Source organism: Squalius cephalus (assembly GCF_949319135.1).
Source record: "Squalius cephalus genome assembly, chromosome: 3".
Lineage (NCBI taxonomy): Eukaryota > Metazoa > Chordata > Actinopteri > Cypriniformes > Leuciscidae > Squalius > Squalius cephalus.
Window position 1 is genome coordinate 52,130,777 of NC_137124.1, and position 12,204 is coordinate 52,142,980.

The 12,204-nt window shown below is 37.3% G+C and overlaps 1 protein-coding gene across 2 annotated transcripts in view; it reads left to right on the forward strand.

Moving 5' to 3' along the window:
• The first annotated feature begins 3,647 nt into the window (after positions 1–3,647).
• Positions 3,648–12,204, forward strand: part of dhx15 (DEAH (Asp-Glu-Ala-His) box helicase 15) — a 43,352-nt gene continuing 34,795 nt past the window's right edge. The window contains exons 1-2 of one of the 2 annotated variants that reach the window (XM_079865437.1): positions 3,648–3,861; positions 11,835–12,171. In XM_079865437.1, the coding sequence (XP_079721563.1) occupies positions 3,854–3,861; positions 11,835–12,171 (345 nt within the window). In that variant the 5' untranslated portion in view covers positions 3,648–3,853. Of the gene's footprint in view, positions 3,862–3,890; positions 4,061–11,834; positions 12,172–12,204 lie in introns of those variants that run through there. The other variant, XM_079865436.1, reaches the window with a different exon arrangement.

The window sequence follows — 12,204 nt, forward strand, 5'->3', positions numbered from 1 at the left end:
AGAAGGTGTCTGACTTCACGTCTCCATTTGCAGCTCCTCCCCACCTGCACGCGGCTACTCTCGCCGATGGGTTACATCCATAGACAGTAAAAGAAATGGACACAGCGACCCCACTGGATTCAACGGAGAAAAGTGAAGTCAATTAGAAGCTCTCACTTCCTGATGGCTGACCGAACTGCGCAGACTCAAACTGAGCTTGACGACGTAGATGTGAGGTGAGCAACCCGTCTGTCTTCTAGTAACTGTGCCAAGAGAAATCTGAATCATTCCCTTCCGAAACTTGCTGAGACAGAGAGTGTGAGTAGGAGGTGTCCATGAGCTAGGAGCAGGAGAAACTTTTGCTAAGTATTCTGATTAATTATTTTGTCATTTTGCCTCCACGTCCCCCCGATTGCCCGCGAGCTTCTCCTCCTGTCCATACGGTAATTTCTCTACTGTGCGACAGAGAGTCGTGTGGTTATGATGCAATCGTTAGCCTTTTTTTTACAAAAACTGCTTCTACAGGGCCATAATGTAAGATACAAGGTAATGGAGCCTTTTATACATTTTTGTGTTTCTTTAGAAATAAATAATGGACAAATGGAGTCTTTAAACGCCTCAGATGTAAAGTTATTCGCTGTCAAAGTGACGCCAAAATGAATGGGAGTCAATGGAATGCTAACAGCAGGTGATGGTCTGCTAATCAATGGCGGTGCCCAGGGAAGCTTCAATTTTTTATGAAACATTGCCCCCCTGGTTACAGCCAGCCGCAGCCGATGTCGAACACACCTTTCGTTTTTCGTTGATCACGTGTTTCTCTGAAAACAATACGGCTTCATGAAAAATTGCACTGCGAACTCGATACATGCTTTGAAGCTTCAGTGTCAAATGTAACATCACTACTTTAAGATCCAGCTTTAATATTTTCAAGTTGATATGTGTTATTTTCAAGGTATACCAAAAAACATTTTGAAATCACGCACTCCAGACACATTTTTTTCAGGTAAAGTGGGCCAGCTGGTCACGCAAGTTGAACCATCCTTGATTTATCACAAATTATCTTGTATCTTAATTAAAAACACATGGTTTATTAACCCATATTATCAAACAAATGTATTCCAAAGCATATTTAACAAACCCAAAAGCATATAGATATAGGCTATGATGAGTAATATTCATCAGTTCACTCAATGCATGTGTAAAATTCAAAACAACTGATAGAACATGTTATGTTGACATTAAATTGGATGAAATCTGAATATGGATGAAAATGAACTCTTCAACATTAAAAATGGAATTACATCACATGCAACAAATACTGCTAACACAAATTCAATAAGATGAACATTTAAAATCGTAACCATATTGTAAAAACATTTGTGTCTGTTTTCTCTGAACACTTTAAATGAACTTAAATTGTGTCTATATTTTAAAGCGTTACATTCTGAAACTAAATTTTGCTCCTCTCATCCTTTCTTCACTTTACAGATTGAACTTAACTCATCTTATTTTCTGCCTGAATATTGCAGTCACAAAAATACTACAACACTTAATCCGTGTGCAGTCCTGAACTGGGGTTGAGAGAATGTTCCTTTGCAATCACACTTTTGGCTGCTCTTTTAGGAGCTCATGTGGAGCTACAAGTTAACCATGATAGTCTGTTAGTCACTAATTAAGTTCACCTGTGTTTCATTTAGCTCCCTTTGTTTGCCTGTTTATATATAGCACTCCATTTATTCAGTTCTTTGTCTTGTATTGCACAATATGTTCTCCAGTGTAGATTATCGTCGTTGTTTTGTGTTTATTAAAAGAAGTTCTGCTATAGATTCCTCTTCTCTTCATTTGGTGACTCAACTGTGACTCATTAATTCTTAGTTAGTCTACAATTCAACATGAGGAACATGCTTGACACCACTTCGTATAGCAGATATTCATCTGACATAAGTGAATATCTGACAGTTTTTCTTTTTCAAGAAACCATTTCTACAGACATGATGTCCCAAACCTGACAAGCCTATATTTCACATGCAATTGGAATGTTATTTAATTGTCTTTGAAAGCAGAAGTAAAAATGCCCTGTATTTTTAGATTTATACAGAGAGCAGTGCAAAGTCTTGTTAACGTTAACTTTGTTTTTCCCATCACCATCAATTCCTAGTCACGACCAATGATCCAGTTGCTATTATGTAGCTTGTTAGCCATGCCTTGGCTGTGTAATTACCTGTGTCGGTGGCAATGATTGTCTTCTGCACTAGCTGATTCATTGCAGTAAATTATCATAGTCTGTAAAGGAGATGTACGAGAGCTCCTTAAATTCAGAGACTCGATTTAAGATTCTATCAAGGGACGCCGATGCAGTTTTTAGGGATATACGAATATTGGATATAAAATGAACTTTTGACTAAACATTATATAAATATGATGTATTTTTATACATCTATGTTCCATCTGGTAACATTTCATCAGACATACTCAACACATGCAAATCTGTAACTGTCTTCTGCACAAAGGTAACATTGCACCAAACTTCTTCCTCTGTGTACCACAGAAAACAAACAAACCAAAAAAAAAAAAAAAAAAAAAAAAAAAAACAGGTTTGGGACAACATTAGTTTGAATAAATAATGACAGAATTTCCATTTTTGTTGTAAGAATCACATCACATTGAAAATTTCCTTTATAAAAAAGAAGTGTGCTTTTGTATAGTGAATGTATACAAGTCACCTTTATTTATATAGCGCTTTATACAGTACAGATTTTCAAGCAGCTTTACAGTGATAACAGGACAATTATGCATTTTGACTGTTGTTCACTGAAGTCAGATCAGTGTTGGTTCAGTTCCTTTGTAAAGATCATTAATTATTAAATTTGTTCTATAAAGCAGTTCTGCAATAAAATGATGTAATCGTCCAGCTCAGTTCAATTCTCACACAATAGCGTCAGTACAGTCAGATCAATAATGTTGTTGAATATAAAGTGTCCCCAACTAAGCAGGTCAGAGGCGACAGTGGCAATGAATCCAAACTCTGTCAAGTGACAGAATGGAGAAAAATTAAAATAAAATAAAATGTCCTTGTAAAATATAATGTAATTTCTATTGAACATTGTATGTCATGTATTTAAATATGTGTATGATGAAGTTGCAATATAGTAGACTACATTTGAAATATATTAACTTTAAATGTAACAGCATAGTCAACACATCAACATATCAAAATAAAAGTAATTATTTAAAGCATGACAAAAGACAATGATTTAAAATGACATTAAAAGTTTTTGAAAGTAAGAAACAGTCATGACAGTAGTCCTACTGCTCACTTAAGTAGCCTTTTATTTCATTAATGTATTATTATCAGCAAGTATATCGTTTTTTTTATTTTTTAAGAAACAATACATTCAGACAGTCCGCTCCTTAGTAGCCTACTTCTTTTTCACAAAAATAATCAGTTTTCTTTCACGTTTGCTAAAGATATTTTATAGTGACACTTCTAATAAATAAATACAAAACACGTGTACTTTCATGTAGGCCTATATTGTATGAAAATAAAATAATTGTCTGTTTTTTTTAATGTAAATTATGTAATTTATACGTAAAGTTCTACAGATAGCTAGGGTGAGTGAAGAAAATCCAAGGACACAAACTCTGCAGAGCCCCGTGCGGTGAAAGCAGGAACTGCAGCTCTGAGAGGGGGCGGTCGTCTTATTTGGCGCTAGATATAATATCCTCCGGGTCCTTCATGAAGATCATCCACAACGTACATTATTTAGCATACTTCTATTTTAATATTTGGCCAAAATACACTGAGAACTGCAATGAATAAAAGGCATAAACATAGGCGGGTGGTGTGTTTATCCTCAGTGCACTTGAAACAATAATGATGAGGTAAGTACTTCCGGTCGCCATCTTGTCTTTTAGCCGTATGTATGTGTGTGTGTAAGAGAGAGAGCAGCGGCTGCGTTGGAGTAACCGACAAACTCTTTCCTCTTTTACCTTATTAATCCTTATATTACAAGATGTCAAAACGGCATCGGTTGGATTTAGGCGATGATTATTCGTCGAGCAAGAAGAGATCTTCTGACGGGTATGTTGAGCTTGAGGAGGGTTTTATCTGTCCGCTGAGGAGGGAAAGAGCTGCTAGGTTGCACTAGCATGCTCACACTTGTGCTGGTGTTGCTTTATAATAGCAAGTACTCTGACATCGCTGCTAATAAATAATATACATAAAATGCACAGCTGATATCCACAAAGGTTATTGTAACACTCAGGAATGCGGGTTGTTTGCGCAGTTGCGCGCGAGTCTTTGTGACTAGTGCCGATAGCACGTGTGCTCACTACTGCATGGGTCTGCCCGCGCGTGCACAACAAGCAGGTTGACGTACAACACACACCATTTACGTTTCACCTGCTTTCTTCATTTGTTACTTATAGTTCTGTCTCGGTGTGTAAAGAAGCAGACATGAAACATGTGTGGAGATATACACAAAGATGTGTTTTGAAGAAGGCCGCTTAACGAACTCTAGACTAGTGTAACATGTTGTGTAATCCTGACTTTGCCGGTGTCGGAATGTAGCTCACTTAGCTCTGAAACTGTCCGCAAAGAAACTAAAACTGACTAGAAAAAGTAAATTGGAAATAAATAGTGGGGGTGTGAGAGTGTTAATTCTAGGGTTTATGTTAATAAGCCCGATTTGTGGTTGCCCACGGTTAATAGTGCGGCCTACTATTTCACTTCGGATCATTTGTAGTTGTAGTGGCATTTTTTTTGTTATTAATTATCTTCTTATTAAATCATTTTTAACATATTTATTTCTTAATTTTAAGTGATGGCTCGTAGTAATATGTGAGTAGCGTTGTCCGAATATGTGTCGGAATAGTAAATCTGTTTGGTCGTCAACTTGTTGAACCGATGAGTGAAGTGAACAGAGTGAATCGATGATCTTATTCTTGATTGTAAAATACATTTCTTAATTTCTAATTTGATTGTCATTCGCAATGTTTTTGTGGGGGAGATTTTAGTCCTTGTCCTCATTAAATGCATTAATATGGATTGGTAGGCTATATACAATTATCGGTTATTTTAAAAAATAAAATAGAAACAAATTAAAGAGCATAATTAACTTTATTTTATATTCTGAAATGTAAAATAAACTTCTTTAGCAAAAGAAACATCAGTGTTTAAACACAAAACTAATATAAAACATCTGTAAATGCACCAGTGTGCAGGCAATTTTTGTGTTTTATGTACATAATGATACAATAAGAACAAACAAGTAACGTTACAAGCTAATGCTCAAATAAATGGGCCTACAATAATAAAACAAATATTAATTAAATAAACAGTCATTTAAATAATCTGTAATATAACATTACTGTTTAGATGAGTAATGACCTACAAAAAAAAAAAGGAATCAAATGTAAAATAGCACTACATAGTTTTCACTGTATAAATTGATAGATTAGCCTAATGATTATTAAAGTTATTCATTCAAGAGTAGTGCTGGGCAGTATGACCAAAAAAATTTGATAACGCAAGGCTCGAAATTGCGACCATTTTGGTCGCATATGCTCCTGAATCTGTGCGACCTAAAAATATATTTGGGAGCATTTGTGCGAGTGCAAATAATGGTTGTGGTGCGACCTGTTTTCATTTCTCTAAAAAAACGTTTGCAAATTACTTCACAGTGTGTACCTTATGTGCGCTGATACGCGATGGCCGGACCATCATTCTTACCAACGTTACATAACCAATCCAGGGGTTTTCCTGCATTGAATTTTTTTTTGGCGCCCGCCAAAGCCTTATTATTTGATCGGTGAGTGATGTAGAAAAGAAGGACTGCTGCGCTGGACAGGGCGCGCGCGCACTCTCGTGTCTTCAAACAACACGAGCGCTGTCTTGCTCTCTCTCCCTCGCGCTCGCGCATATAATCAAAATCCTTTGACACCAGGGACGTCGTTAGGCCTATTTTAGGGGGGCTGAAGCTACCCCAAAATGTTCCTAAGCCCCCCTAAATTATAATAAGAACAACAATAACAATTCGATTTATCAATAACTGTATCCTCATTCATATTTAGACGCAACAAATGATATATATATCCAGCTACAAAAAATAGCCGAAAAGTCAGAAGTTGGACAGTGCAAAGAGTCGCAGAGCTGCCAACTCTCACGCATTCCCCGTGAGACACGCAATTGACACTTTTCACACGCTCTCACGCCACACATCCATTTTCTCACGCACAGAAAAATCGTGAAGCAAAGAGGACACGGAGACCAACAGACTATACAGAACAGGTTACTTTATCATATAAAAGAATCTCAACTCTCAGATTCTGTCAATTTTATTACGAAATTCAAACAATAAATACCGTTTTGGCGTTTGTAAATGTTACGTGACAGATCCCTAGCGCACGTCACGTGAACCGGTCATCTATAGAGCTGGTAAGTCCCGCCCCTTCCGCAAAACCCCGCTGGACCTCAAAGTTGAAAAACCGTCAATGCAAGTGAATGGGAGAAAATAATTATTTTCTGGTCCCGTTTGAATTGTGCCATGAATGTGAACATATGTTGTCTGTGAATTTTTTATATAATCTTTCATGTTACGAGTTTGACAGTATATGGTATGATTCTTTGGCTAGCAGTTGTGGAAGAGACATAACGAGAAAGACTACATGTCGCCTATGTGACGTCACCCCATAAAGTTGACTTACCCGTTGTTTTCGCCAACCTCAACGATTTAGTCCTCTCCCTGAAAGAAGGCGGTGAAGTGCACCAAAGACACAGCCATGTTTAGCGGGATCCGTGAGCTAGTGTCCGTGTGCTAGTGGTGGTGATGTTTCAAACGCGTCGAAAGCAGATGAGTTGTAGTCCACAAAGTGCTCTCACACAAAGTCTAACCGTATCAAACTTCTACCCGCTAAATTGTAGCATTCTTCACACGAAAGATTATATAAAAAATTCACAGACAACATATGTTCACATTCATGGCAAAATTCAAACGGGACCAGAAAATAATTATTTTCTCCCATTCACTTGCATTGACGATTTTTCAACTTTGAGGTCCAGCGGGGTTAGCGGAAGGGGCGGGACTTACCAGCTCTATACTAGCTAATAGTAAATAACACGAACACGGTTGAAAGATACAGTAGTAGGCTACAACTTACCGAAATGTATATTCCTCATACAAAATATCGATCAATCAGTGTTTTTTTTTATCAGCGTGAAGAGGTCAATAACATAGCTGGAGAACATGTCACATTTACCTCAGGAAAGCCATTTTATGACCATAATAGGCTACAGCACGTAGTTAGCAAGAAAAAAGAGCTATAGAGAGTATTTTGCTAAATATGTGTTCTATATTACATATTTATTAGATTTTTAATTATATCATTAAATAAAGTTGTTATTATAAAAAAAAACGCATTATATTTAATTAGAGTTATTTTTAACCTTAAATAATACTCCCAGCTGATAGGGCTCTCTGTGTGTTTAACGCATTAGGTGAGTTGTTTTTTTCTTGAGAAAAATTAACGCCTACCTTATGTAGCCTACCTAATATTTATCCAAATGAGTCAATATTAAATCAAAATACAATAATTGAATTGAATTGAAATAATAAAAAAGCGTAGCTTACCAGAAATTGTATTCTTATGATTGCTCTGAACATTTCTGACTAAGTTCAACAAACATTAAATTACTTATTCATAAACTTAAAAAAATAATTAATAAAAATGTAGGTGTGACGGGGTTGAGACTAGGGTAACAGGGTTGAAGATGTAACGGGGTTGAAGAGACAAATACAGCTAAACATGTACAGTAACAGTACATAGCTGTTTTTTACTCAAATCCACTGTAAGATTTTCTATAAACGCAAGTTACAAATACCCTGGGGGCTAAGCCCCCCCTGTCTTCCAATCCTAGTGACGTCCCTGTTTGACACGATAGAAAAAGGGCGGAAGACCAAAGTTTCACGTGGAGCATTCGGCGATTTTTTTTCCCCTGAATTGCCGCGGAGTGTGAATTGTGCTAAAAAATAAACTGCCGGGATAATCACACGTGCTGTATGCTACACGTCTACTAATGACACGTCCGATTCGCGAACTAATGACTCATTTGAACCGATTCACTTTAATGAATGGTTAAAACAACTGATCTGTCCAACACTGAACTCACGAGACGTCTGAATCGGTGTATAACAAATCGGTAACACTTTACAATAATGTTCCATTTATTAAATTCTAGTTAACTACATTAGTTAACATGCACTATTAATAAACTGCACGTTGTTAATTTGTTAACCATTGTTAATGTTAATTTCAACATTTACACTACTAATAGCCTGCATTATTGTTTTTTTTTTAACATTTTTTTATTTGTTAACATAGTTAATGCACTGTGAAGTAACATGAACGAACAATATTAACAAAGAGATTAACAAAGATTAATACAGCATATTGATAGCAATAGAGTGCCAAGTGCCAGGGGCAGGGACAGGTGTGTGGCAAACAAATCAGGTTCATCAGGTTCGATTATTAAGGCTTTTAATGGGCAGGATGCTGCTGGTCATTCCGCTGTATTGGCAGAGCTAATTATACGTCAAATATAACTAGGGATGTCCCGATCCGATCACATGATCGGAAATCGGGCCCGATCACGTGTTTTCAGACTCGATCGGAATCGGACGTTACCTCCCGATCAGGACTCGGATATATATATTCTCATTATTTTTTAACACATCAATATTTATGCGGTGGCACAGAGTTACGCCGGTTTCACACTGCACGCGTTAGTAAGCAGCGCAGGAGCGGTGAGCAGGAGCAGGACACGTGCGTTTTGCTTTCACACTGGCAGCGTTTGTCACGCGCGGCTGAACCGCGGGTTGTGTAGGTCAGGCTACAGACAGAGTACTCCATAATGGATAAGTTGGCATTGCTTTTTTTCGTTTTCAAATACATTTAAGAGAAAAGACTTGTCAAGAAGCTTATTTTATTAATAATTTCATTTATATAACTTTTGTTTCATCTTTGATTTTATTGTTATGGCAACAAGTTTGTTTTTGGACATTTGTTTTCTTTTTAAATTGCTGTTGGTCATTTGATTGACTGTTTAAAACACAATAGATATCATCAATGCACTTTTTGGATAAAACTGCGGTGTATTTTGGCCATGATCAATGTATTGTCACTTTAATTCAGCAAAAGCGGCGCAGCAAAAGTAGACTCGGCGCCGAAACGATCACGGCACTCCTGCTCTGCTCTGCTCTGCTCTGCTACGCACTGCCGCGCCGCCTCTGCGCGCGGTGTGAATGCTCTAAAGCCTGGTTTAATCTGGTAACATGGGCGGCGAAAAAAAATACGCGCTGCACGCTCTGCTAACAGTGCAGTGTGAAACCGGCGTAAGAGTTAGGAGTGTAGATCCTAAAAGCACATTACTGGCTTTGCAAACACTGTAGCACTTTTATTTTTTATTTGTTCACATGCCTACCGGGTATTTTAAGTTGAGGTGCTATTTGTTTATATATTAGACTTTTTTTATATTTACTGTTTCACTAAAGTCCAAAAGTGAAGAATTTATGTATTACTTGATTGTTCAAGCTACCTCACAGAAGTGCTGTTTGTTAACAGAGTTGTTGAATGTTAAAATAAGGTGAATTAAATAAAAAATAAGGAACAGTTTTTTTTTTGGATCTGTTTTTTCGCTCTTCTTTATTCTTTTTTTATGTATTAAGTATCGGATCGGGACTCGGTATCGGCAGATACTCAAAATCAAATGACTCGGACTCGGACTCGAGGGCAAAAAAACCTGATCGGGACATCCCTAAATATAACACCGCATACACCATCGCCAAAGAAGAGCTTGCCTTCACTAAATTTAAACCTATGTTGCAGCTCATGGAAAAAGAACGGAGTTGCGAATGCGATTAACATAATGTATGCAAATGACAAATCATGTGCCAATATCATCGGGTTGAGATGATATAGAGCCAGAAGACCAAATTTCAAATCTTGGCCACAGAATGTGTAAAGCCCCAGTGAAATGAAATGTCAATATATAATTTGTAGTTTTTTACTTGCCCGACCGGACAAGTAGCCTGAGTAAATGTCAATAACAAAAAAATAACTAGGGAATCACTAAAATGAGAGAATGCTATTAACACTTAACCGTGTTTCATTACTGAATGATTCAGCGTTTTGAACGAATTGGCTCCAATTCATAAACATCTGTCTCATTCTCGAATGAATCAGTTGTTTGAACGAATCATTTGAATGAATGACTCAATGACTCGCTCATTTAGACGGTCGCCTGCCGCCTCCTACTGGCGGTTTACTTTCATGTTTAAAAGTATCATTCTTTCCAAAGTTTCATATTTGTACATTCAAAAATATTTAAAACAATCTCATAACATTATTTAATGCAGTTGTAAATTTTCAGTATAAATGATTTAACCCCTTGACGCCTGAATTTATTTACAATTAAATAAAAAAAAATATTATGTGTGTTTCTGGCTCCAAGCTGATGCTAAATTAAGTTGAGATTGTTAATTTGTCTATACCATATAGAATAGATATAAATTTAGGTATGTTGCAAATTAGCGACAACAGGCATTTAGGGTAATTTTTTTTACAAAATGGTAAAATTAATAAAACACATTTTCCCATCTCAGGTATGTAGATTTTATTCATGGCACAAAGTTATTAGAACTTATAAACTTTAATTGACAAATTAATGAATCTTGACAACAGCAAGAAACAAAACACTCTCCTACTCCCTAACATTGACAGTAGTTTTTTATTCCATGTTACACTCTGTTTAACTCTTTCCTTGTTTCTCCAGTGCATACATTATATATTCTTATAGTGTTATATCCTAACATGCTATTTTTTTGTGGAAAAAAAAAATTTTTTTTTTTTTTTTGGGCTGAAACCATCTAAATACAGCATTATTAGCCTATATGTAGCCATTATAGCCCAATCCAGCCGTTATGGACGAATGTCGCGAATTTGCTACAAACAGAAATCTACAAAGTATATAAAAAATATTCGTCACATGAAGTCTATATGAATAACATAGCTATAGAAGCAATCAATAAGCTGGTACGTATTTTTATCTTAGCACAACTTAACTCATTTTGGGCAATTTCTCCACATTTGCGCCCTTGATATGCTGATTTTGCAAACCAAATATTAGCTTCCGTGAACCGGATGTAGTTACCACTCCGACCGCTCCTACGAGAAACCAGTGCATGCAAAAGGTTCCTAGGTATGTATCGAATGTGCACAAACAGGCATTGGGGGAAAACACATGCTATCTCGCCTGCAGTCTGAATGGAAGGGGTTTGTTGTGAATTCGCGACAGTAGGTTTTAATTTGATCAGCCCTACCTAGGGTAACAACAGCCCTATAGTATCTTATTAGGCTATTCTAATTTAATTTATTGATCAAATTTAAAAATTTAAAATGAAAGATGAAGCATACATTCAATAAGATCAGGGGGGGAAATGCTCTTTAAAGGTGCAGATGTGATAATATGCAGATTTTAATATATCAGAGCTGATTGAACACAGATGAGAATATTTCTTAAGAATAAATTATATTTACAGCACGCACGCACAAGCACAAAAATTCCGGACAAGCAAGTTTTTTACTCGGACAAGTGAATGACAGATTTACTTGTCCAAAGGACAAGCACATGACAAGGCTTAATGTCGAGCCCTGCTTATGCTTTCAATGCTAGCAGGCTTACGTTAGCATTTCCCAGATCACCTTCTGCACTTTTAACTTTTGGTTTGCCAGAAAACTAAAACCAGGTCATTAAATCCCAATCTCTGCTTACGTGTTGCTTTTGCTTGTCTTCCCATCAGTAAGGACCGGGACAGAGATCGGGACGACCGGTCGAAGGATCGCGATCGTGACCGCGACAGAGACCGAGACCGTGATCGGGACCGAGAGAGGGACAGCAAGGGATCAAGCGTGCCCCTCAGCGTACCTGCCGTTGGGATACTTCCTCTGAAGCAGACAGCCATGAATCAGCAGATCAACCCCTTCACCAACCTGCCTCACACACCGCGTTACTACGAGATCCTCAAGAAAAGGCTGCAGTTGCCCGTTTGGGAGTACAAAGAACGATTTAATGACATCCTCAACCGTCATCAGAGCTTTGTGCTCGTTGGAGAGACAGGCTCTGGAAAGACTACACAGGTCAGAGAGCACAACGTTTTCCTTATGCCTTAC